The sequence below is a fragment of the Penicillium verrucosum genome (assembly GCF_028828655.1).
Source record: "Penicillium verrucosum strain IBT 35672 chromosome Unknown utg000001l_segment0_segment0, whole genome shotgun sequence".
NCBI classification, from domain to species: Eukaryota; Fungi; Ascomycota; class Eurotiomycetes; order Eurotiales; family Aspergillaceae; genus Penicillium; species Penicillium verrucosum.
This window is the reverse complement of record NW_026643210.1, coordinates 409,105-433,784: the sequence shown is the minus strand read 5'-3', so window position 1 is coordinate 433,784 and position 24,680 is coordinate 409,105. Positions and strand designations below refer to the sequence as shown.

The 24,680-nt window shown below is 48.4% G+C and overlaps 12 protein-coding genes across 12 annotated transcripts; 6 read left to right on the top strand and 6 right to left on the bottom strand.

The window, feature by feature from the left end:
* Nucleotides 1-9: 9 nt before the first annotated feature.
* On the bottom strand, nt 10-710 carry N7516_000150 (uncharacterized protein; the record flags this gene model as incomplete). The annotated part of the gene is made up of 2 exons (XM_057212872.1): nt 10-336; nt 420-710. 2 exons carry the CDS (start codon nt 708-710, stop codon nt 10-12), a joined length of 618 nt encoding a protein of 205 aa, XP_057074755.1.
* A 371-nt stretch (nt 711-1,081) lies between these two features.
* N7516_000149 (LSB5 family protein) lies at nt 1,082-2,633 on the bottom strand (the record flags this gene model as incomplete). The annotated part of the gene is made up of 3 exons (XM_057212871.1): nt 1,082-2,357; nt 2,407-2,558; nt 2,619-2,633. 3 exons carry the CDS (start codon nt 2,631-2,633, stop codon nt 1,082-1,084), a joined length of 1,443 nt encoding a protein of 480 aa, XP_057074754.1.
* Nucleotides 2,634-3,306: 673 nt separating this feature from the next.
* On the top strand, nt 3,307-4,539 carry N7516_000148 (3'(2'),5'-bisphosphate nucleotidase; the record flags this gene model as incomplete). Its single annotated transcript, XM_057212870.1, has 1 exon — nt 3,307-4,539. One exon carries the CDS (start codon nt 3,307-3,309, stop codon nt 4,537-4,539), a length of 1,233 nt encoding a protein of 410 aa, XP_057074753.1.
* A 197-nt stretch (nt 4,540-4,736) lies between these two features.
* Nucleotides 4,737-5,627, bottom strand: N7516_000147 (mitochondrial 54S ribosomal protein uL6m; the record flags this gene model as incomplete). The annotated part of the gene is made up of 3 exons (XM_057212869.1): nt 4,737-5,110; nt 5,190-5,303; nt 5,360-5,627. The coding sequence occupies 3 exons, from the start codon at nt 5,625-5,627 to the stop codon at nt 4,737-4,739; spliced, it is 756 nt and encodes a 251-aa protein (XP_057074752.1).
* Nucleotides 5,628-6,414: 787 nt separating this feature from the next.
* On the bottom strand, nt 6,415-6,906 carry N7516_000146 (Zinc finger C2H2; the record flags this gene model as incomplete). The annotated part of the gene is made up of 1 exon (XM_057212868.1): nt 6,415-6,906. The coding sequence occupies one exon, from the start codon at nt 6,904-6,906 to the stop codon at nt 6,415-6,417; it is 492 nt and encodes a 163-aa protein (XP_057074751.1).
* Nucleotides 6,907-8,108: 1,202 nt separating this feature from the next.
* N7516_000145 (uncharacterized protein) lies at nt 8,109-9,917 on the top strand (the record flags this gene model as incomplete). Its single annotated transcript, XM_057212867.1, has 6 exons — nt 8,109-8,193; nt 8,239-9,053; nt 9,107-9,328; nt 9,385-9,441; nt 9,489-9,825; nt 9,880-9,917. 6 exons carry the CDS (start codon nt 8,109-8,111, stop codon nt 9,915-9,917), a joined length of 1,554 nt encoding a protein of 517 aa, XP_057074750.1.
* A 617-nt stretch (nt 9,918-10,534) lies between these two features.
* On the top strand, nt 10,535-11,396 carry N7516_000144 (uncharacterized protein; the record flags this gene model as incomplete). The annotated part of the gene is made up of 4 exons (XM_057212866.1): nt 10,535-10,547; nt 10,644-10,850; nt 10,926-11,327; nt 11,380-11,396. The coding sequence occupies 4 exons, from the start codon at nt 10,535-10,537 to the stop codon at nt 11,394-11,396; spliced, it is 639 nt and encodes a 212-aa protein (XP_057074749.1).
* A 335-nt stretch (nt 11,397-11,731) lies between these two features.
* On the bottom strand, nt 11,732-12,772 carry N7516_000143 (DUF2011 domain-containing protein; the record flags this gene model as incomplete). Its single annotated transcript, XM_057212865.1, has 3 exons — nt 11,732-12,082; nt 12,140-12,677; nt 12,747-12,772. The coding sequence occupies 3 exons, from the start codon at nt 12,770-12,772 to the stop codon at nt 11,732-11,734; spliced, it is 915 nt and encodes a 304-aa protein (XP_057074748.1).
* Nucleotides 12,773-13,141: 369 nt separating this feature from the next.
* On the top strand, nt 13,142-13,848 carry N7516_000142 (LAMTOR1/MEH1 family protein; the record flags this gene model as incomplete). Its single annotated transcript, XM_057212864.1, has 3 exons — nt 13,142-13,192; nt 13,316-13,467; nt 13,554-13,848. The coding sequence occupies 3 exons, from the start codon at nt 13,142-13,144 to the stop codon at nt 13,846-13,848; spliced, it is 498 nt and encodes a 165-aa protein (XP_057074747.1).
* A 964-nt stretch (nt 13,849-14,812) lies between these two features.
* N7516_000141 (E2 ubiquitin-conjugating protein UBC8) lies at nt 14,813-15,932 on the bottom strand (the record flags this gene model as incomplete). The annotated part of the gene is made up of 6 exons (XM_057212863.1): nt 14,813-14,949; nt 15,033-15,193; nt 15,261-15,375; nt 15,438-15,475; nt 15,811-15,818; nt 15,900-15,932. 6 exons carry the CDS (start codon nt 15,930-15,932, stop codon nt 14,813-14,815), a joined length of 492 nt encoding a protein of 163 aa, XP_057074746.1.
* Nucleotides 15,933-17,697: 1,765 nt separating this feature from the next.
* N7516_000140 (V-type proton ATPase proteolipid subunit) lies at nt 17,698-18,368 on the top strand (the record flags this gene model as incomplete). Its single annotated transcript, XM_057212862.1, has 4 exons — nt 17,698-17,812; nt 17,916-18,072; nt 18,136-18,239; nt 18,298-18,368. 4 exons carry the CDS (start codon nt 17,698-17,700, stop codon nt 18,366-18,368), a joined length of 447 nt encoding a protein of 148 aa, XP_057074745.1.
* A 622-nt stretch (nt 18,369-18,990) lies between these two features.
* Nucleotides 18,991-24,503, top strand: N7516_000139 (uncharacterized protein; the record flags this gene model as incomplete). Its single annotated transcript, XM_057212861.1, has 6 exons — nt 18,991-19,911; nt 19,974-20,222; nt 20,282-20,603; nt 20,664-22,368; nt 22,430-23,430; nt 23,485-24,503. The coding sequence occupies 6 exons, from the start codon at nt 18,991-18,993 to the stop codon at nt 24,501-24,503; spliced, it is 5,217 nt and encodes a 1,738-aa protein (XP_057074744.1).
* Nucleotides 24,504-24,680: the final 177 nt, after the last annotated feature.

The following is a 24,680-nucleotide window of genomic DNA, read 5'->3' as shown; positions in this document are numbered from 1 at the left end:
CCTACCCAATTACTCCCACTTCTCAACATGTACATGCTTAACCTCCGCGTCCTTCATCAACGCCTTAAGCTTTCCAAACTCCCTCGAAGCCTCAGACTCCCCGAAAACAATATGATCCTGGATTTCATTCCACCCACTGAAAAGAACAAACTCCTCATCCTGTCCCTCTTTATCGATACGCCACGCACCGCAGACAGAGAACGGAGCCGTGTATGCATTCAAATGAGACACGACAGCTTTGAAAACAGCGTCGAATTCATCTTTCCTGCCAGCCTCGACAAAGCACCGAGTTATAGCGAGAACAGGTGCATCCAGTGGGATTTTGGATGTAGATGGCTGTCCAATCCATTAGTATATCTCTTTGATAACACCATTGAACTAGGAATCTATTTCAACGTCAATATTGGTGGAAATCTCACATCAACATCCAAATGAAACATCCAGCTAACATCAAGATCGCTCTGCAACCGCGCAAGCAGGTCCTGGTTGACTTCGGATGAAAGCCATTGGCCTTCGCCTGTGTGTTTCTCGACAGACTCCCATCCGCCTAGTAGATAAAAAAATGATGGGTCTTCGATCTGGCGGAGGTATGTGACTTGGTATTCGGAGTATCCTGTCTGTTTCTTTTGGGCTTCTAAGAGGCCGATTTTGGTAGACGAGTGGGCATCTTGCGCTTTCAGCTGGAGGAGGGCGAGTTCGGTTACTGGCATTTTGTCCTCTCTTTGAATAGATGGGTTGCTTTCGATATTTTAAGAAGGAATGTGTATAGTATCCTGGATTATTGGGGTTGTAACGTTGTTTTATATGTCTATCGAGTAAGCTGAGCCAGGGTGGGGGGCGATTTGTAGGCAGCTGTTGGAGTCGTCATCTAACTAGTTCTCGGCGCTGATTGACTAATCGGTCTTCATTCAATCCATCGATGTGTTTCATGCAAAGACTGTTGATTTATCATATCGGGGGAGGTTTACAAATGTTCGGCTTTAGGGCTACAAGCTAAGTCAAAACAAGCTAATATATATCTTCAACCCTGAATTTCAAAAAGGGTTCGCAGAAATTGTAATGCAATCAATGTCCAATCGACTTAAGAATATACACACCCAAGACGCCAGCGATCAAAATGGATGTTCACCTTCCAGCAACACAATAGCCAATAGCTTTGGGTATACCGACCAAGCACAAGACCAGACAATGTATGAAAGAAACGAAACCCGCAAAGCTCAAAATAACGACCGCGAAAGTCAGCATTGTAATAACATGGATCAAACTTCTTTCCTGTAGGAACATTAATAAAATGAGGCGTAATAGAGGGAGGAATAAGGACGTACCAACTAAGTCCAGGTTTCTCAACAGCCGGGGTCTTAATAGCATTTCTGTCCCCAAAGGGGTTGTCTTCATCATCCTCTTCTTCCGACTCACTCTCGCTGTCAAAGATTTGGCGTGAGTGTTGCGACGAAGATGCAAGAGGAAAGCTATCAGGACGGTTCGGCCGTGGCGGTTTGTGGGTATTGATATTTAGCCCAGCAAGGCCGTCATTCATGTCCGAGTCTTGCAGTCCAAGTCCATGTCTTTGTTTCCAGTTTCCTTCCAAAATGTCGTCCTCACTATCACTGTCATAGTCCACACTTTTGTCTAGCACCTCGAATGCCATCAATGCATCCACCAGCTCCTCATTCGCATGGATCAGGCCGCCCAGGAATTCTTCGGTTTCTATATACTGGATGTATCGAAGGATCGTGTGGCGAAGATCCTTGCATGTGTCGAATCGGTGACTGCATTCTGCATCCTCGCTGACTCGGTGCGTCTCGCGATTGACGAGTTTCAGAGCATTCAACAAATTGGTGCTAGCGACAGAAGAGGCAGCGAGCGCCTGCAGAATCTCCGGGCGTTCCTTTTCCAGATCGAACCTCTTGCGGCTAATTGATGATTTCTTATCTTTCTTGACTTTCCTGGACTTGGACTTTTCTTTGGAGCTGGTCAGCAAAGTGGATGGACCACTGCCCCCTGACACGGATACAGCATGACCCATCGGGGGCTCGTTTGAATTCGAACTCGACTCCTCACGGAGAACCTTGGCTTTTGCCTGCGTCGCAGGCTGCTTTCGCTTGGGAACTTGTTTGTATAGTGCCGTGACCTTCGCCATACCGGGGGTGTCCTTATAAGTTGCCGCCCATTGTCCGAAAATTTGTTTACATTTCTGTTTCACAAGTGGATCGGAAACGGAATCAGTAGCTGCAATTCGCAGACGTTCGAGCAACGCCTCATCAGCGAAATCGCGTAAGAACCGTTCTCCTGCATTTTGAACCAGGAAGTCGAGAATAGTAAGCGCGCGCAGCTGTCGGTGGATATTGCCGTATTTTCTGAATTGGTCAGATTGATTTTGAGCAATTTGAATACTCGTAGACTCACAGCTTCTTTCGAAGGGCCCGACTTGCTTCCGTTGGGCCACTGGCCTGAATGCGAACTACCTCCACTAGATCGACAATACCACTCGAATCTTCGACCTCATATTGTTCGCTTGTAAGGACCTCAATTTGTACGGTCACTGCCGAGTATGGTTTCTATTTAAACCTGTATCAGTCGGTGCTGGAAGGGGATACGATCTTCATCCGGTGACTCACGGAGGATTGGAACATATTGGCCCAGTAAAGGGATAACCTCTAGAACAGTCTATACTTGGTTTGGCAAGGAACAGGTTTGGAGAATCGAAAATTGTCCCTTGTATCAAACAGCCCACTATCACCCCACGTTGCGATGTCGGTATAGAAATGACCCCGCACGGCGCTGTTTAGACAAACGATTCGCAGGAATTGTGTATGTATGTATGGAGTATCGGAGGCGATAGTATATAGGTTGATTCGCTATAAAAACGCCGGGAAGGGATTAACAGTGTGAAAGACAACGTAGAGCTTGGGCAGCTTTCGCGATACCTTCACGTGGTGTCGGTGACGTCGGAGGCCCCAAGGGGTCTTGGCGTGCGTTAATCTGATAAGCGCAATGACAAGTGGCGCAAATGTAGAGAGGATGTATAGGCAGTTTCCAGTTTGTTCAAGAAGGCATCCAAATTGCAAAGTGGCCTCGTTACAGGGGAAAGAATGAGCTCAAACAATGTTAAGACAGTTTAAGCTTATCGGCTCCTCGTGACTATTCCGGCCCAAAGGGGATTAGGGCGGGGTCTAAATGCCTGAGGCCAAAATACATGAGAACGAGCTCATTAATCGACTTGAGCAATCCAGAAGTCTATCCAAGAAGACCTCGAGAAAGCAAGAGTAGTCAATCCCGGCTACATTTCTTCCCAATTTATCTCGAATGAAGCTTTCGTCTACTCACCGAACAGATCAATCCCCACGTTCCTATTTGTTACGCGTACTGTCCCGCTTCGTGGTCTGCTCCACCCTTATTCTAGTCGTCAGCGTGGCTCTGAAATCCCGCTCTCGTCTTTCCCTCCTCCTCCCCCACCTCTCCTCCACCCAACCTACAATCATGTCTTACCAACAGGAACGTTACATCGCCGAATTGGCCGTCCAGCGGGCGTGTCTCCTTACACAGAAGGTCTTCTTCGAGAAGGCCAAGGGCACAGTCTCTAAGGATGACAAGTCCCCCGTCACCATTGGCGACTTTGGCGCTCAGGCCCTGATCATCTCGGCCATCCGCAAGAACTTCCCCAACGACGAAATTGTCGCCGAGGAGGAGGCCAGCTCCCTGCGTGAGGACAAGGACCTCAGCGCTGAGATCTGGCGCTTGGTCAAGGACATCCAGCTGGATGATGCGGAGAGCGATAATATTCTGGGTGGCCCTCTCACCAGTGAGCAGAGCATGCTGGACATCATTGACAACGGCAACAGTGCCGGTGGTCCTAAGGGTCGCATCTGGGCCCTCGATCCCATCGACGGCACCAAAGGCTTCCTCCGTGGCGGCCAGTACGCCGTCTGTCTCGGTCTGATGGTTGACGGTGATGTCAAGGTCGGTGCTATTGGTACTCCTAACCTCCCCGTCGATGATGCTGCCCCCATTGATGCCAGCACCGGTGCCCAGCAGTCCGCGACTGCCGGAAACGGTGTCCTGTTCTCCGCTATCCTCGGCGAGGGTGCCACCGGCCGCCCTCTGGCCAGTGGTACTCTTGCTGCCAGCAAGCCCATCTCCATGCGTCCTGTCGCCAAGATCTCCGACGCTGTGTTCTGTGAAGGTGTTGAGGCTGCTCACTCCGCCCAGGGCGATAACGCTGCCGTTGCTCAGCTTCTTGGTATCACCGCCCCCAGCGTGCGACTGGACTCGCAGGCCAAGTACTGCTCCATTGCCCGTGGTGCCGGTGACGTCTACCTGCGTCTCCCCGTCAAGAAGGACTACCAGGAGAAGATCTGGGATCACGCCGCTGGTGATTTGATTGTTCGCGAGGCTGGTGGCCAGGTGACTGACATCTACGGCAACCGCTTGGATTTCAGCAAGGGCCGGACCTTGGCTGTCAACAAGGGTGTCGTTGCTGCTCCCAAGGCCCACCAGGACCAGGTCATTGATGCCGTCAAGACCGTCCTAAAGCTGTAATTGATTTAAGATTTTTAATTTCGTCGCCTCGTCCACTGCACTTGAGCTCCCGGGGAGCAGAATCAGTCTGAAGTAGATTTGTGATACCATCGCTTGTGAGAGGAATAAAAAATACATATGTGACGATAAGAGTACAAGACACGGGACCAAACACAAAATGTCCCGCGTAACTGAAAAAAAAGAAATGCGCTTCCAGTCTATTTGATCTTCTTCGCCTTGAGCTTGATAGTCTCTCCGTTGACGAAGATACCCTTGCCCTTGTACGGCTCGGGGCGTCTCCATTCTCTGATCTCGGCCGCGAATTGGGTCACAATCCGCTTGTCGACACCCTCCAACAGGATTCTGGTAGGCTGCGGTGTGCTCGCAACAACACCTTGGGGGATACCCAGTTCAATTGGGTGGGAAAAGCCGACCTTGAGGGAAACGAACTTTTGGCCGGGGTAGTCGGCTTGGACGGTGGACGCCTTGTCCTCGATGGTAGCCCTGTAACCGACACCGACCATACTTAAAACACAGACGTGGCCTTCGGAGACGCCAAGGATGTGATTCTGGAGGAGTGAGCGAACGGTACCTAGATAAAATAAGATATGTTAGACACCAATGGCTTGCCGTGCGGACTTAACCGCGGAGGAAAAGACAGGAGAACATACCCCACATAGCACGCTGGTGAGGAACCGTCTGATCCAAGACTGCCAAGCTAGCCTTCTGGCCTGTCTCATCGGGGGTGATAGTGAGGAACGAGGGTATGTTCAGGCTCATCTCGCCTGTGAAGCGGACAAGTCAGCATCAATCGGCCAGACCACATTGCAAAACACATTACCCTTGGGCCCCTTAATCTCAGCCATAATCTTGGGGATATCCTTTCCTCGTGTGCGGGACAGAGTCGCGGGGATATCGATGAGCTTAAATGACACCTCCGGGGGAATGGAGAGCGCGGCACCTCCGACTCGGGACTGCGCCGGGGATGTGGTCGAGAAGCATTGTGTGCGGGGGGAGAAGGCGGGTGCGAGGAAGATGGGTAGTGAACCGCGCTGGAAGGGCTCTCGGAGAAGCTGGCGGGCGCAGCGTTGGGGTATGGAGCACGACATGGTGATTTGCGCGTGTTGGGTCGGATACTGTGATTGCGGACTTTGGATTTTGTTTCGAAGATGGATTGCCTCAATTGGGTTTAGCGTTCACGTGACTATCTATATATTATTAGTTTCGAAGGTCACTGCCAAGGTTTCATCCTATTGTTTGTTGGAATATCATAATATGATATCGGCATAATGAATTATGCTCTCGACTGCAGTGCTATGATATTCGAGTCCATTCTGTCAAGAAATTTTGATGTTGGATCTTTTTTATTGCATGCGTCTATTGTCAGAGGTTGTTGAAACCTCGTGCCTAAAATCCAAACTTCCGAGGGCCATCCGGATTCGACCTCCCAAACGCCCAAGGGGAAAAAGAAAAACCCATATGAGATAACACGCTTTATCACGCTTTATCACGCTTTATCACGATTTATTCCAGTTTATGCCAACCAAATCACATATATACCTTCAAGCATGAACATTCTTCGTGAGACAGAATCTCTGCCTAGGCTTAACATGGATGAGGCACCATAACCCAACCATCATCATCGTTCCCAGTGAACTCTTACTCGGTGTTCAGTCATGTTGTCCTTTCGATTGAAGGACATGTCACATGAGGGACAATCGAATGAGCGCGGAGCTATATGCTGCGTATCGATGTGACGCAGCAACGCTGGCTTTCCGCAGAATGGATCGAGGTACGTGCAGTCCTTCCAATGGCATTGGAAAGATCGTTGGGGGTTCCTAAAATGGACGAATGGTATCAGTGAGTGTTAAACTTGATGATGAATTCTCAAGATGCTCACTCCTGTTTCCGCTGGCGTCCTTGGGTACGACCAGAAGGTCTCTTTCCCTTGGTATAGCTACCGCTGGTAGATTTGACCTGAGGTGCCCTTGGGACAGGTGAAGCAGATGCTGGAAAATTGGCGCAAGCGATGTCGTGCCTGGGGCCGAGATAGCCTGTCGCCGGGTCCCCGAGGGCGGTAGCTGCACGGTCATTCTCGATTGGAGGTTGATGTATGGCATTTTGATTGAGGCGACATATACCGCAACAAGTCGAGGGCGAGCCAGAAGACACAGCGAAGCTAGGCACCACGGATGCGACAGGATGCTGTACGGGATAGGTATATGGGAGAGGATCCGCAGATACCCTAGATGGCTGCGCCAGTGTAGAGGTAGTTGATTGGTAGACAGGAGGGGTGAATTGTGAATAGTTGAAGTCTACCCAAGTGTAATCATAACCATCTGGGACGAGCAAAGGATCACAGTGGGTGTTGCAAGAAGGCGATGCCATACTAGAACAGGCAGAAAAAGAAAACAGAATAGACTAATTGAGCAATGTGTTGAGTAAACTAAACTGTGAAGCTTTGGGGTAGATGGCAATGTTTTTAAATAAGAGTTCGGAGTTTATGTGTACTAGGGAGATTTACTACCTGCTAGCTAACTGAATCCTTATAACTGAGAGACAAGGGAAAATGATCTCAGACCTGGCGCAATACATACCTAGGTATGTACTATTCGTTGAATCCAGGTATTCGGTAAAACCGGGCTGGTTATAACCTTGTTTTAGTACTGTATGTGTACTGCAACCAGTTAAACATAGATTTGTCCACAATCTCTCCACTTTGTGATCTGGAAGATTGTTTGTTTCTGCAAGTTTGATAGGTCGATCTGGTGCGGTTTTTCCAAGGTTGCCCCTTCTGGAACTCTCAATTGGATGATATAAGCAGGCTTGGCGGGTTATCCCCCAGCTGATTGGCCAGACAGAGTTTCTAGAGCCTCCAGGCTAACTAGTAGTCATTCCCATTTTGGTTAGTACCTAGGTATACTTGGTCGTAATGAAAGGGCGGTGTCCTATAGTTAGATTTCTCTGTATCTTTCACTGAACTGCCCAGGTGAACACCATTATCGTTACTTTTACTGTTGGTTCTGAGGTTTCTCCCTATGCTTACCGTTTTGGGACACAGCGTAGAATTACATAGTATGCCATTTTGCTGTCTTCTGTATGTACATATGTACTTTCATTATACTCTCACTAAAATCAATCTGACAAATTTCATAGCTATCCATAATTTTCCGGACAATTATTTACAATCTTATGAAAATGCACGCCTCTTCTACTCCGTCAAGATTCCTCTCCTTAAGAGGGTTGAAGGCCAGGAGATACCATACGGAAATCCTCAGCTCGCTACCTTGTAGACCTACTCCTAACCATTTACTAACAACCTGCATGAGTATTGGGATAAAAGAAAAACAATCCATGAGCCAAATAAAAAACCAAGTCCTGACGGGAAATTCTCCAGGAAAAAGTAAAGCCGGAGCTGGGCGTGACCCAGACAACTTGGATGTCAAGTCTCACTTTCTTTCTTCCCATCTTATATTATCCTTCTCACATACCTCCTTATACTCATTCATCTCACGCAATATACACGAGTGATCAAGAACCCGACTCCTCCAAAGCCAAGCTCGTACACTAGACCAGCCAGACCATTCACTATGAGGGCAAGCAGTGGCTTTCAAGCGCTTTCATATACCTTTCTCGCACTTGCACAGCTCAGTCGAGCAAGTGCCTCCCAACACAGTAAGTCATTGAGGTACGTCTAAATCGTTCTGCTAACCCAAACAGATGTCCCAATCCTTGCGCCCAAACCGCCAAACATCGACGCGATCTCTTTCCTTGGTTCCCGAGCACAAGACCAAGACAGCATCTTCAACGAAGCGGTCAAAATTCTGGATTCGATGAAATCTTCACCCTCGTGCAACCGATTAGCAGCGACCAAATTGGTGAACTCGTGTCAAACATTCAGCGATGGCAAAGACGGTAACCAGGCGGATAGCCTAGAGACGCTTGACCTTCTTCGATCCGTCTATGCCGCACGCCTAGCATTGTGTGAGATCGACGGTACTGGCACCCCAATGCCTCCCTCGTGTCTTCCTGTCACTGTATCGCCGCCTCCACAGAAGAACCGATTCGGCTTTATGAGTCGACACAGAGGTTCTGACCCTGACTCGGACGAAGTCCCGAAAGAATTATTGGAGCAATGTCTCAGGACGCTTGAGTCGCGACCACAGTGGTGGACTTCATACAGCAACAGTCGACAGAATGCCCTTGTGATCTGCCATGCCTCGCGAATGGAGACGGAAAAAGAGGAGCTTATTGAGCTGCATCGATCCATTGCCAAGAGCAGTCTCAAGCTTAATAACGGGCTTCAAGAGGCTTTGCAAAACGCAACTGCACAGTCTGCGCAGCAGTACTCATTCATCCAGGCTGTTCAGTCTCTGCAAGAGAAGATCGTCACCGATATGGAGGCGACTGACTCTGTGTTTAAACGAACATTTGGCAATTTTCTCCGAGAAATCGAAGCCGGGATATGGTCTCTTCAAGATTCTATATCTGTGGCTTTGTCGAATGTGCGGACTGGAACAGGGGTCCTCGACAAGGTAAAATTCGACCAACTTAGGTGGGGTTAAACCCTATACTAAATTATAACTAGGACATCCGGAACGTATCGGCCCAAGTGGGAGCCCTTCAACAGGCACTACAAAGTGCACATCAGGATGCAATGGCTAGAAGCCAAGAGACGTTGTTGGTCCAAGAAACCAATGCTGTCGCTCAGAGGGATCTTACATCTTCTTTACACCTGTCACTCGAGTCGCTTCTTGACTCAGATATGGATAGAGTGCACCAAGGCATGCAGAGGTTTGACGCTGCTATGGTGTGTTACATATAGATTTACCTTTGGTGTACACTGAGACTGACCCCTTTTTGTAGGAATGTTTGACCAGCCGAATGAACATGATCCTTGAGCAAGAAACCAGGATGACAGAGGTACGAGCTCATTTGCCACACATTGACTCTCTTACTGACTTTCTAAGCGACTTCAAAACATGGAAACTTTCATCCAACAATCCGAATCGAAAGCAAGCGAGTTACAAAAGGCCCAAAACCAACAAACAGAGGCACTATCTGCACAATCGCGAGCCCAGGAGGCTATTCAATTTGACGCGCAGGTATCGCAAGCTTTGCTGGCCAAAACTAGCGTTGCCGCTGCCAATTTGCAGTCTGTGATCGACGATGCAGCTTTCAAGTTCAAGCATGTCTCGGGGTTCGGTATCGGAGGATCCTCCGCGTGGTTTCTCTGTGCCGTTCTGCTCATCGTCATCGCCGCCCAGAACCTTAAGATTGCAATCTCTTTATTTTTTCTCATTTTTGGTACGTGTGTTCTTCATGATCGAGACTGATTGGTGCTAATACAATGTGGCTCAGGGCATTCTGTTGCCCTGATCATCTTGAAATTTCTTTAGTTATAAACACCCTGCGCAGTGATTTGCGGACCAGACACCATTGATACCCAGGCGTTATTTTTCTTATTTTCTTATTGGTTTTTCTATCTTCCCCCTGCTATTTCTACCATTTATGCTTGCATCACTTATGCTTGATATCCATCCATTACATTTAGATCTATAGCAATGGAACAACGCAGCATTTCACAATCCAATCATTCGGAGGAGTTACGTATCTCCCCTTTCTGCTCAGAATGATATGAAACTAAATAAACTAAATCAATAGATTGTTTCAGAAAAATCAAATGAAAGTGCAAGCAAATTAGCGCCAACACAGCCACACAATAACTGCCAAAGCCAAGATAAGCTGCGGGATATGACCCATTTATATTGCGATCAGCCAATTAAAGTCCCACCTCTACGCTATTGGAAATGACATACGAGAAGCTAATTCTCTCCGAAAAAAGAAAAAAAAAAAAAAAGGAAAGTCAACAGCATAGATGGGGGCAGTCACGTGGGGAGTGAATAGTTCGACTGCGCGCTTCTTCTCCTCCTTTTCGATTCGCAACGCGTTCCTCATCGGATCTTGATTCACATTTATCAAACCTCCCTCTTCTCCGATCTCAAACTCGATCAAAATGCCTGGTGTTCGTGAGTGACCATCCCCCATCCCTCATCCCCCCATCCCCTTATACTCCCGACCCAACGGTTGGGGCTCCTCGGAACCACAGCGCTAACATTCCCCAGCACCCGACGCTCTTGACCAAGTCAAGAAGGGCTTCAAGCGGTTCTTCAGCCTTCGCAAGAAGGCTGCTAAGAAGACAACCGAACAGAAAACCGAACCAGTCCCTGCTGAAACTGCTGCGACTGCTGCCCCCGTCGCTGCTGCTGCGACCAGTGAGACGGCTGCTGCGAAACCCACCGCCCCCGCTGCAACCCCAGACTCTGCCCCAGGTATGACACTCCTTTATCGATTTGATATCAACTTCGTCGCGCTCGACACCCGACTGACTTATTGATCTACTCTAGATGCTGCTAAGGTTCCCGAGGCAAAGGACGCAAGCAAGGCGGAGCCTGCCACCTCTGAGATGACGGCTACCGCCGGCCCTGTTGACACTCACTACGAGCCTGAGGCTGCCGCTGCCGCTGCCGCTGCTGCGCCAGCACCTGAACCTACTGCACAGGCTGAAGCCTCCGTTGCTAAGCCCGAGGAGCCTGCTACTAAGACTGAGGCCCCTGCTGCTGCGCCTGAACCTGCTGTGAAGTCTGAGGCGGCTGTCGCTAAGCCTGAGGAATCCGCTGTCAAGCCCGAGGAGCCCGTCGCTAAGACCGAGGCCCCTGCTGTCGAGGAACCTGCTGCTAAGGTCGAAGAGTCGGCTGCTCAGCCCGAGGCCACTGCTGCTGCGCCTGAGGAAGCTGCCGCTAAGATCGGTACGTCAATTGTCTGAACGAGGCAAAAGGACAATGCTAACAGCGAAGATAGATGCACCCGCTAAGTAGAAGTGTGAATATCCACTTAATTGGCGAGAATTGGTCCTTTCTTTGCGAGTCTGATCTAACTTGCGAGTGCTTTTTCCCCGCTCCTTATTTTGTTTCATACCCTCAGCGTTGTATATTAATCAGGTTCACGAAGCGATTCATCGCATGCTTTTTTCTTCCTTCCATATCGGCCTTGATCGGACCGCTCAATACCATGCAAATCTCTAATTATCCATTTCAGTGCTTGCCCGGCAGTAAATCTCTGGATATATTATGCTATTGTTGCTGACGACGGAGAGGAAAACCAACACTCCCACGGGTATCACATTAAGAATCTATCCTGAAGCTAGATAGTTTCATTCCTCCCCGCCTGAGGAATGATCATCACCATCCGCCATAGCGATATCTTCAACGCTAACACCCGCCGCCGCAGCCTTCTGCTCTCTCGCTTTTTGTCTGCGCTTGAGTTTCCGATCGCGGTTCTTCCGAGTCCGCTTCTCGGCTTCATTTTCCTTGGCAGCCTGTGCGGCCGCAACGCGCTTGCGCAGCTGCACTCGTCGCTTCTTGCCGGGCTTCTTGCGTGTAAGTGGGCTCTTTGAGACAGGTGCGCCCTCTACCACGTAGACAGGAAGACTGTTGGCTGGCCGCGGCAGTTTAGTCTGATGTCGCTTGAGATGGATGACTCGCCAGGGGAGGTGGCAGCCGGGCTATGAATTAAGTTAGCATATAGAACTAGCTAAACGCATGGGTATCCATCCACTTACCCAGACTAACGAGTTGGCCCATGTCAGCATGTGCTCCCCGCTAACTGCCATATCCTCAAATTGTTTCTTCTTTTCCGCTATCCGGATCTCGTCTTCGGCCGTAGGTTCCCCACTGCTTGTGCCCTGGAGGGAAGGTGTAGAGAAGTAATAATCCCATCCCCGGGAGGATTTCACAAACCGTCCCTCGGTGCCAGCACCGGATCCCGGTGTAGGTGAATGTAGTCGGATTCTCAATTTTTGAGTAGTGGCGGCTTCTATGCTTTTCCCGTCTGTATCGTGTCCTGACGGCTTGGTGGTATCTTCTGTTGATTTGGCGGGGGCGCTGAATAGCCGGAACTCGAATTCTTGTTCTTCATCCTCGTCCTCCGCGGGCTGTGAGGGACCATTATCTTGGCTAGTTGTATCCTGTGCAGTGTCCAATTGATCAAGGTTGAGTAGTTTTCCTAGGCGGGCATATGCATCCTGGGCGGCGGCATCATCTGGGGCTGGTGATGGTGAGCGAGATGATGCTGGTGAGCGCATCTCATCGCGACGGACACTGTACAAGCCAGATTAGTTACTGGTTACATTGAGAGAAAAGCCCTAAGTAAATTGCATGCTGACATACCGTTTTGCATTTGGTAGATCGAACATGGTGTGATGTGTGAGGAGAAGGAATAAGGCCAAAATTGCCAAATCAAGAAAAACGGTCCAAAGTTCCACGCCGCTCTGCGGCCACGGCCTGATGACATGGCACGGACCGCCCAGCCTCAACCTCCGACTTCAAAGAAGTTCTTTTTTTGTCTACACTGTGACTCTCTACTGCGCCCATTTGTTTCATTTCATATTCTCTGTTTCTGCATATCACACACTCCTTACCTTCTGATAATTCCCTCACCTACTCCAACAAAGGGTACCCACACCTCAACTATTGGGGTGATTAATGCCTCGTGCCCATCGCATAGCGCAAACGTGCAGCCAAGAACATCCCCGGTTCTGAATTTCCGATCCCGATCCCTATAAATGGGTATCTGTGCCTCCTGCCTCGGCGGGAATCGCCACGAGTCTCCTGAGGTGAGTCCCAAGTCTGGGACTAGTTTCCCCGTCACCATGTTCAGCGCGCATTACCTCGGTCTCATGCGCGATACGTGGGATGCTTATGGCAGAGCACAGTTGTCTAACTTTTCTTCCATTAAGCCTGAGTCTGCACGTCTACTCGATGAGGACCCTTATCAAGCCGGGTATGGCTACGGAGCACTCAACCATGCTCATCAGGCAAGCCAGCCTGATTCGGAATATGTGAGACGTGAGAGGGAGGCGCTGGAATCAATTTGCCAGCGGACATCTGAGTAAGTAGTATACTATGCTAGTTTCTTTTTGTTTTGTCATACGGCAAATTAGTGAGAACGGAATTCATGCTAATCATATCTCTCAGCTCCGTCATCGATATCTGGTCCATCCAACCACAACCACACCTTCGACCCCAAGCAACTCTCCACACCCCTATCTCTGCATCTCCCGTTCCATCACAAACAACTTCAATAACAACACTTGTTACATCTAACCATCGCACATCACCACCCAGCCGTCCCACCTCCGGCGCATCGGGCACTGTCCCGAAACACTGGGGTGAAGTTGTTGTGAACCCAAACAAGAAACGGTCTCGTACCGATATCAAAACTGATGCTAAGGCAAGCCATGATGTGTTTGGAGTTCTTAAAGTCACCTAAAATAAGGCGTTTGGGGCATACATCACTGCACATTGACGCTGCACATTGACGATGAGATGTACACGACAAATGAGGGTGCGGGTTGTGAGGATAAAAAACAAGGGGTGCAATAAGGGTACTGGAAGACCCGCTTCATTACTTTCTTGCGCGCTGTCCTGTTATTTGAGGTATTTTTGTTTCATGCATTGATCGCAGGTCGACTGTTTTTCGCACATACATAGCCATTCCATTCTTTCCTCTCCCTGGTATGGTCTGATAATACCCAATGGCGCAGACTTTTTTTTCTTTTGTTGTCAGATTCTTTTTTTTTCTTCATCCAATGTTGCTTTCTTTTCTGTTGGCGTGCTTTGCTATTCCAAGTCTGTTTCTTTGTCTTCATATCATCTTGTCAGTCGTGCACTGCTTGTATATGTAGTTTTTTGTTTCGAGTGGACTCCATCCTTTCTTTTCGTATAGACACACAATTCGAGTTTCATTATCAATTGACTTGTTTTAAATCAGGATACTACGTATAGATTCTGAGAGTGTTAATATTTCTAGGGTAGGTATATATCTTAGGAAGGTCAACACATAGAAGTCCAGCTTTGGATGGATAGTTTTTATGTGCGAGCTTACTATATAGTTAAGATATCATGGGAAGAATCATAAAAAAGAATATAACTCCCCATACCTATGAGAGTTTCGGCATCAATTGCTCAACCTGTGACTCCGCCGATAATCATTGCAAATGCCTCTTGGGTGGACTTAGGTGGACCGAAATACATAATAAGAAGTAGGGAAAACACAAAAACAAACATGGAGATTAACAAGAAAAAAAGAAATGAATACATGGCAACTCCCCTATGACAGATAAAAGAAAACGCCCGCTGATATCCAGTTCCGGGATAGACATATAAGAGAGTAGGGTGATGCAATATGTTCATGCCAGGTCGATCCTAGACCTAACGGAAAGGTTCACAGACCATCAGACATCGTCCATTGTACCCGCGGGCTGTTCGCCATCAGACTCGTAGCTCCCCGCCGAGCTTAGCTCATCTTCAGATTCGGTGTCCTCGCCTGCTTCATCCACAGCCTCTTTGCTAGCGTATTTGGCAACATATTCTAGTACGGAGTCGTTAGCATCCATATATCACATATTGATAAATTTATATTTTTAACACACCTTTCACCTTTGCCTCATATGCCTTGGGTTCTCTCATCATCAGCGCTGCTGCCCTCTCCGTTGAGAGGATCTGAAGGGTTGGGATAACGGAGGAGCTGAGGAAGGAAGACCTCGAAGATGTTGAGCATGTCGTACATGGGCGACCACGTTTGGTTGATCACATCAAGGCAGACCGAGCCCGACCTAGGGCAGAAAAACCGCATTAACTTCTCTGAATTTCCTTTCCACGCATGTCGAACCCATAACTCACAGCTCGTCGATGTTTGGGTGGAAAATTCTGTTGACGAATCCGATGCTCGGGCTTTTGTATGGGTACTGGTCAGGCAATTCGACGTGGATCTTCCAAAGGCCTCCGGTAAATGGTGCTAGAAAGGTTAGTTGGTTTGATGTAATATCGGTTGATTACCTAGGTATGAGCGTGACATACTCTCTTCTGGGCCCTTGAAACGAACGTAGAATTCTTGCCTGTTGGTAGTAATTGGTATCGGAGATCTTCAAATGGTTGATTGTAGGGGTATGGAGTACATACACTGGATTTCCGGAGTTAGTATATAGAACCCAGACTGGTACAGGACCACAACCTACTGTTGTCATTGACCAGAGTCACCTCATAGTCACTCATTAGCCTAGATAACCTGTCATTATATTTGCCAGAAACCAAGTATGCTTGCCGAGGGAGGCCAAAAAAGGGTTGGGAAAAGCGGCGGCCAAATTGAAAGGATGGGGGGATTTTCGGTCATACATCCTAGCCAAATGTTAGTACTGTGTATTTTAGATGCCTTCGGAGTTGCGGGGCATACTTCATGACCTGTGTAATGGGGGAAAAAGTTATTAGCATGTCCGGCGAGTCTGGGGGCTTATCGGATTATCCGCAACATTCATTACTCACATCTGTCTCGATTCTGCGCTTTGGGCTACTCATGTTGGCGGTTTGAATAGAGCGGTGGGGTTTTGGATCCGAGGAGTATTATCGACGGCGGGCTCTCACACGGAAAGCGGACCTAGCAGTGTCAATGTCGTGATTCACAGATATTCCCGTCGTCGGAGCGGGGAAGTAATGGGCGGGGCAGACGATGAACTTTGAAATAGACGTTGAGCGATGAAAGGGTTAGTGTGTAGGGGGTAGCGACGTGACTAGAATGTCAAATAGAAGAGAAGGCTGTACTTCTTAGGCCTAGTACAGAAAGAAGAGAAGGAGAATGAGGTCCTTCCAAGGTTTGGATCTTAGATCGGGCATGATGAGTCGATGAGTCAGCACGAGCCAACTTGGAACCTTGGAAGCCCGATGCCATGATGACTAAGATAGGTGGATCCGTGGATCCATCTTAGTCTGATCCACTTTGCTACTCTCCAGGGCTGCACATCGTACAACTTCAGAAGATTCATGTTACCATGTTGTTGCTAAGGATAGACCTCTGTACGATGCGCATCAGCTAATTTCAAACATTATTAGCCTTTACTTATACGCCTATGAGTTACTAATTCTCGAGGTTAGTCTATATTTTATACGCTTAATGGTATTTCCAACTTAAAGTGCCCAACAACGAAAGATGCACATGTCCTATTGTTTTAGACGGCATGCGTCAGATATGATCTAGAACCAACCATGAACTAACTAATATGATACATGCAAAGATAGAGGTACCGCAGCTACCACTAAGAAGGCCTGGTCTATCTGGGCAATTAATGCGTTTTTCTTTTATCATCTAGCCCGAATCTATATCTTGAAAGGTTTACCTGAAGTCAAAACGGCTGACCGTGCCAGTGGCATATTGGCATGGTTCGAGGGAGTCACGTGGAAGCCATGTGACCAGTGGCCCAATAGGCTGCGGGCTGCCCAGGTGCACCTGACTTATATAAGTGCATTTAATGGCCCCAGGGCCCGGGACCAGCTGGAGAGGTCAAAAGATCGTATAAATTTGATTTTCTAGTCTCCGCTTGAGACCACAATAGGTGGCTGTGGCAGCTACATATTAATCCCAGCTATCAGTGCAGCATTTTGGGCACGTTCCTCTGTTAAATCTATGAGTACTGATGACAGTGTCCAATTCTGGCATCCAAAGTTTATAGTTGGACTGTAACATGTGTATATCTCTAAATAGCCCACAAAGCCCATAGCCCAACTCAACCGGGCTGGGTTTTGGGCCCTATATTCGGGCCTACAGTAACATACAAGAACAGGTCCAGCGCCACTGCTGACTGCTCAGGGGCCATGCCTTTTGGAGGCGTGGCCCGGGGCAGACTTGGCTTGGGAAATTCTGTCTCAGTCAGTCCAATTTTGTCACTCAAACTTCTCTCAGTTATTTGCGGCAACGTCGATAATAGTCTTTCAAGATTGTTTTCTTGTCTTCTAATATCTCTCTTAAGCTGTCCGCCTCAAGCGCTCAATAATCAAATCATGCAGCAGAATGACTTCAGAACTGTGGTAAGCAAAAGCTCGTGGAAGCCGGGCATTTCATCTGGTCGCTTTCTACCACAATTTGATTCTCTTCGCTTAATTCCTTTATTTGAACTATACTCACTAAATCTCCCTTTAGTCCTGTCTACCGTGAGTTCGCCCTCCCTTGTGGCTGACGTCGATGACCTGACTATTAGCTAAAGCTTATGCCCTCGTCCCCTACTATATCTAAATCCGCTACCCCGATTCAAGTGGCTAACCTTAACACCCCTGGCTATTTTTCGGCTCTATGGGCTGCGTCTGCGCAATTGTCTTCACTTGCTTCGGTGCTGCCTACGGAACTGATAAGGTCGGCGGTGGCGTTTGCTCGACGGCCGTCTCACGACCCGACTTAGTTGTAAAGAGTATGTCACGTTCGATATCGGCGGAAGACTTCACAGAATGGTGTTATCGTTAAGATAAGTCATTTTCATGATTTGAGAATGCAACGCTAATCCGGTTTGATAGGTATAGTCCCGGTTGTGATGGCTGGCATTATCGGGATCTATGGCTTAGTCGTTTCTGTTCTTGTGGCAAATGATCTGAAGCAAAGTCTGCCCTTATATATAGGCTTGATACAGCTTTGTACAGGTCTCTCCGTCGGTCTTACCGGCCTAGCATCTGGGTAAGCTGCGTAATAGATAGGTCCCGAGACATAGCTGAGATGATTCTTTTATCATGATTTTAGTTTCGCTATTGGAGTCGTTGGTGATGCCGGAGTTCGTGGAATAGCTCAGCAGCCAAGGCTGTATGTTGGCATGATTCTAATACTCATCTTCGCTGAAGTTCTTGGTGAGAACGAGGTCATCTTCTGGGAATACGCAGAATGAGAAGCTAACACGTGCATAAGGTCTATACGGTTTAATCGTCGCCCTTCTCATGAACTCGGTCGCGGAACAAAATGTCGAGAAGTGCATGTGAGAGTTCCTTACACGGATGAAAATAGCGAACTTTGGCAATCGAATATTTGCTATAATGTAGCGAGACATTTTGCAGGCTTTGGTTTCATGCATGCTACTCTGCTCTTAGTGTTTTCATTTATGTACACTGTAACTATATGATAGCAAGAATGCGCTACGTACGTTACATCCGCCCGTATCCAAATCGCTTAGGCATAGCATCTAAATTGTGTAAATATATCAAACTACCTCTTCTATCCCTCGTAGCAGCCGGCATCGCAATAATTGTCCTCGTCTTTGCAAGCCTGTTTAGAATAATGGGAATGATTGGTGCATTTATGTCAAACTCACTTTAAGATCTGCCAAGGGTGCCTATTGTTTGTACATAACCTGTAGTTAGGCTTCTAATTGATAGTACTCATGCAAACAAACGAAGGAGGAGTCTGTTGATGTTTGGTTATACGAAGATGTGGGTCTGTTGCCTAAGGTTGCCTAAGGATGCCTGGACCCTAACGCTAAGTGGAAAGTCAATTGAGAGGACCCTAAAAGACTAGCCAAACTATTTAAACTCCATGGGGTTCCCCCTGATTTTACTATTCAATTGACATACTCAACATCTTTACTACATTTGCGCAATTTACAACATGACTTCTTTACCCTCCCTCCCTGTGAAGCACAGTGACTTCGTGAAGTATGTCAACTCCAACTCGGAGAAGCCCATGGCCAACTTGGTTCAGCCATACAACGAGTATGATGCTGTTTTGCGGAAGAAATTTGCTCAAGAGCCATCTCATCCATCAATTCAAGATAACTACGTCAACATTGTTCCGCTGTACGACCAGGCCGGTTCCACAGATCTTTCCATTCGAGCTAGAGACCTTGCTACGGAAACGCCAGAGCAAACAGAGAAGTATCTTTTGCCACTGGGTGCAAAAGACCGGAAACCACATGGATCTGCGGCAGTTGTATCCTCTTTGAATGAGTTCCAGAACAACTTCACCCTATTCACAGAGGGCTCATTGAGTGAAATTGACTGGTCCAACGTGGTCGCTGCAGGTAGCGCTGTCGTGACTTCACTTTTGCCTGTCCCGGCAAAATACCGCAACTCAAAGCGTGGTCTTCGTAAGTACTACCATGAAGAGTTTGCGCCGGCATCAGACGTGGATCTCTTCTTGTATGGCCTGAACGAGGAGCAAGCCCTTGAGAAGATCATGCATATCGAGGATAAGATCAAGAACACTATCCTGTATGAAACCACGACCATCCGGACCAAGAATACGATTACCATTGCTTCGCAGTATCCGAACCGTCATGTGCAAATCGTGCTTCGCATCTACCGCTCAGTTGCCGAGATTCTCACCGGCTTTGACGTGGATGTTTCGTGCGCGGCTTATGATGGTCACCAAGTCTATACCTCTCCACGCGCAATCGCTGCATACATCACGCAGGCGAACCAGATTGATCTGACGAGACGATCACCATCATATGAAAATCGTCTCTCTAAGTATTCGCACAGAGGATTCGAGGTCTTCTGGCCTGGTCTTGACAGATCGAAGATTGACCCAGTGAGAATTGAATCCTTTGGCCAGATGGATGGAATTTCATCAAAACTAACTTTTTGGGATAGACTATCTTTGAGAGAAGCTTCACCAGAACTGAAGGACTTGCACGACTTCTGGTATTGGAAAAGCTCCCTCGGTCTCAAGACCGGGACAACTATCTCCAAAAGAGGCGCGAAGAACGAGGTCGTCCTCCTCTGAATGTGTACCTACAACGTCGCCATGGTAAAATGCTGCATGGTAATATCAAGGATGACTGGGAAGATGAGGTGCCTGAATGGCAAGAGCAAGACCAAGTGTCTGATTATCATACTTTTGTTCGTACTTTCACTGCAACCTACTGTCTGCCCCTTGATTCTTGCTGACCCTACAATAGACAATTCCTTATGGTCGGAGGTTCAACGCCAGAAGTATTGAGAAGCTACTTTACACCAAGGACCTGTTGCTGAACGCTCAGTGGAATCAACCCAAAGACCGTGCAGTTTATCTTCATCGTCATCCAGCATTCTTTGGCGAAGCAGAACATGTTATTGGCGACTGCTGTGGCTTCTGCCCCAAGGCTGTTACCGAGGAGGAAATCAAGGTCGCCGACGAGGAGGCCAAGATTTATATCTCTGGTCAAATCCATTTCATCAAAGATGATCCTGGTCGCCAGGAAATTGGAAGTTTCAACCCCATCACTGAGACTGATTGGACCGGTGAGCGGACTTCTGGCAGCTTTCTTTATTTTGAATCATACACTAATGTGAACATAATAGAAATGGCCTATGTCGGCCGCACCGAGAGACTTTGCCAGGCAATTGTGGCAAACGATGTTGACTCCGTTAAAGCTTTCCTTGCAGATGAGGGTACCAACCCAGACCGTCGTGACTACACTGGACGGACACCACTTCAACTCGCGTGCATGTGCTCGACCCCTGAAGTCGTCAAATGCCTTGTTGACGGTGGTGCTCGCATGATTCCCCGTATGGCTGATGGAAAGACTGCGCTCCATCTTGCTGCCGCCCGGGGACATGTCGACATCATTCGAATTCTACTCACAAAAAGCAATGAGAATGAAGAAGAAGAAGCCAATAAGCAGGACGCTTTGAAAAATAAAGACAAGTCAGAGACCAAGCCGAGCGCAGAAAACGAGGATATCGAAATGGTTGACCAAGATGATGCCATGTCTCACACCTCAGCCTCTTACGTGAAGGTCGAAAGCGAGGAGGAGGAGAATTTGACCACTCACGACACGCTTGAGGAGAACGAACTCGAGCCGGATGTCTACGACATCAATATCGTTGCATGGGATAGCCGGGCTGCTCCTTTGCATCTCGCCATTCTCCATGGTCATACTGAGGCCGTGAAAGAACTTGTCACATCCTTTGGGGCCGATGTGTTGATGCCGATCAAAATTATGAACGAGAACTACAGAACGCCAGAGGCTGCAATTCTCAACCTGGTTCTCGTCCATGCCCTCCCATTCGAGAAAGCAAAGGAGATGTCGCAGACCCTTCTCGATCTCGGCGCTTCGCCAGCCCAAGCAGACCTCAAGCAGAAGACACCGCTATACTACCTTGCTCATTCCAAAAAGTTTGACATCCTTGATATCTACATGCAGCATGATGAGCCGGCAGTAAAGCGGGCAATCAATCATTTGGCAGTTCATGGCTCGTTTTGGACACCAGAATTATCCTCGGCATTGATGGCCGCGCTCACTGCGAAGAGCGCACCCGCGGCGGCCAAGCTGTTAGAGGCAGGTGCTCACCCAGAAATTGACCTCGGTGAGATTGTGAAAGCCATTACGGCATCCAGAGACGGCAAGTCTTACTACGGCGACATCGAAGAAGAAGCAAAGGCCAGCGTAAAGCAGCCAATCTTGCTGGCTGTTGAGAACGACCTTCCTTTGGTCGCCATTGATCTGCTTCATCGCGGGGCAAACCCTAACGCCGAAATTAAGGAAAGATATCAAGACAGGAGTCAAACTGTATTGGACGTCTTGCGCCAAACTTTGAAAACACTCCGCGAATTTATGGTCGAGCGTGAGTACGAAGGCTATAATGACCCCATTGCAACACCTCTCGATCCAAATGACCAGACATATCTGTCGGAACTCCAATCTGGTAGTTACAAAATGTTCACTGCGAAGGATTTGCTCCGCAATGTACGCAAGGCAAACCGAAAAGCCGAAGAACAAGCCAAGAAGGATGAAGCCCAGCCGGATGATCCTCCTGGCTTGGCCGAGAAGAAGGCATTCATTGCGGGGTTGATTCGCGACTACGAGAAGCTGGAGTTCATTCTGCTGCAGAAAGATGCAAAGACCTGGGATGAGCTTTATCCTCCGCTGGTCGCTCCCGTGACGTTTCCAGCCTACGTCTCGACAGAGAAGATGGAGCCCGGCATCACTAAGCCTTGGGAAGTCCGCTTCAACTTCAATGTACCAGCTATTACTGAGAATGCTCGCGACGGATACCTAAAGCTGTACGTATTCCCCTTCTTACACCCCTAACTCAAGAATATTATGCTGACATTACTATAACAGTTTCGAAGCAGCCTGGATTGGCGACATTGATACCATCAAAACCTTGACACTCGGCATGTGGGGATCTCTCAATGAACAAGCACCACTTGAGATTGCCGTAACCGACAAGCAAGGCCTGTCCGCCCTTACAATTTCCATTATGCGTGGCCATTTCGCCGTTGCTAAGGCCATTCTTCAAATTCTCCACGTGCAGTACAAGGTGAAGGAGCCTCGCGGTCGGAAGCGCTTTGAGATCGACATCGATGAACGCTCTGAGGACTGTGATGAGTCTGATGAAGAGAACGACGATCTGAACATCGTCAGTGATATTGTTGATGATACCTTCACTCACGAAAACATTGGTGAAATTACCAGTCAGGTCGAGAGCAACACTTCCCCTCTTGATGCTTTCGAGGCACGGTTCAATGCCTTCGTGTTTTTGGACGAATATCACCAGGATGGTTGGGAAAAGAGAGACAACCCTGTCAACGTCAATGGCCTAGTTAAATACGCTGTTTACACAAACAACATTCCTCTTCTGGAGTTCCTTCTGAAGACTGGACTAGACCTCGCTTCCACCAACCCATCTGGAAAGGGTGAGTTCTTGGTAAAGTTCGATGAGTTCCAGCTTGCAATTTCGCTTGGCCGTACCGACTGTCTTGCCAAAATGATTCAAAGTACTGGGGCTGGCCTTCCACTTACCAAATTGAGTGATGATTGTGGGGTTGAGGAAAAGAAAGAACCTCAGTACTACCCTGGGTTGTCGATTCGCGGCAGCAAGCGTGCAGATTGGGCTAATGCTGGTCGAGAGCAACCGACCAGAGCTCAAACACAGCGTCCTCCTCTTCTTATTGCCGCTCGTCGTGGTAATCTGGCCAGCACAGAGTTCTTCCTTGGTACCGCGCCTGCTCGCTATTACCTGGAGTACCTCAATGCGAACAAGGATGATGAGAGAGTCAAGCGATTGACCAAGTCCAAGCTGGGAGTTGAGGGAACACTATTAACCTGGTTACAAGCGAAAAGTAAGTGTTCCACCTATCCAGGAATTTTAACAAACATAACTAACCATATAAAAGACAACCTCGTTCTGCACTACGCAATCATGTCCGAACCAAGTGACGAATCTGTTCGTCTGGTTCAGTATCTTGTGGACCATCACCCTGAATGCATGGAGGTCCGATCAACAGAAGGGCTGACACCTCTCGCCCTGGCCATGTCCCTCCACAAGGTCCGCTTCGCCCGCATCTTGGTCGAAGCCGGAGCCAACCAGGCTGTCCGCGATAAAGAAGCACGCAATCTCCTCCACCTGATCCTCGTATCAGACGGTGGTCGACTCTGCAAGAACTCCAACCGATTTACCAAACTTCTAGCCCTGTTGGATAAGCAACTCTTCCCAACAATGCTCATGGAGCGCGCCGGTAATGGCTCAAGAACGCCCTTTGCACGCTGGCTTCACGCCCAACCCCACTTCACGCCAGGGGATTTGGCCATCCCACGACCTCCCAACAGTCCCCAGACTGAAGATGAAATCATAACCTCCATGGCGAATCTCATTCTGGATCTAGCCAACTCTACGGACCAAAAGCACCTCGAGATCTTTGACGAAGCTGGAAACACACCTGTGCATGATGCTGTCAAGAATGGGTTCCCCCAAGTCCTTGGACAACTCCTCGATCGTCGTCCCGACCTGCTCAACCGGGAGAATGCTACTGGTACAACTCCTCTTGAAATGGCAGTTGACGCATGGGTTAACAAGAGTACCTCTGCGCCGCCTGAAAGTGCCCCGAGATCGAGGTATGGCCATCCTGAGTGGGAAAATGCCGTTGAGCGGTCTCCCGAATTCTTCGTCCCCGGTTGCAGGGTCAAATATGATCAGGAGAAGACTATGCTTCGGGTTTGTCAGGAACAGGCTCAGCAGCGCCCTGCAAAGAGAAGACTTGTTAGTCTGTTCGAGGCGAATGAGGTCGCCAAGAGATTGGCGGCGGTGGGACGGAGAAGTGGTCGTGGCTGGAATGGTGGCTCTGAGAGTGATAATGAGTCTTCAGGTTCTAATGATGATCCTGAAGGGTGGGGAAGCATGAATTCTCGTTGGTAGTTTCCTTGTATTAGAGATATATTCCCAGTATGTTTATCTATACTCATTTTCCTTATTCGAATATGTCCTACATGCTTCATTCCCGTTCCCTGAATTGTAGTTTGCTCGCTACTGAATGTGTTGTCAAGGCCTCTTTTCCAACATATATATATCGGAGACCAAGGAAGTAGACCTATG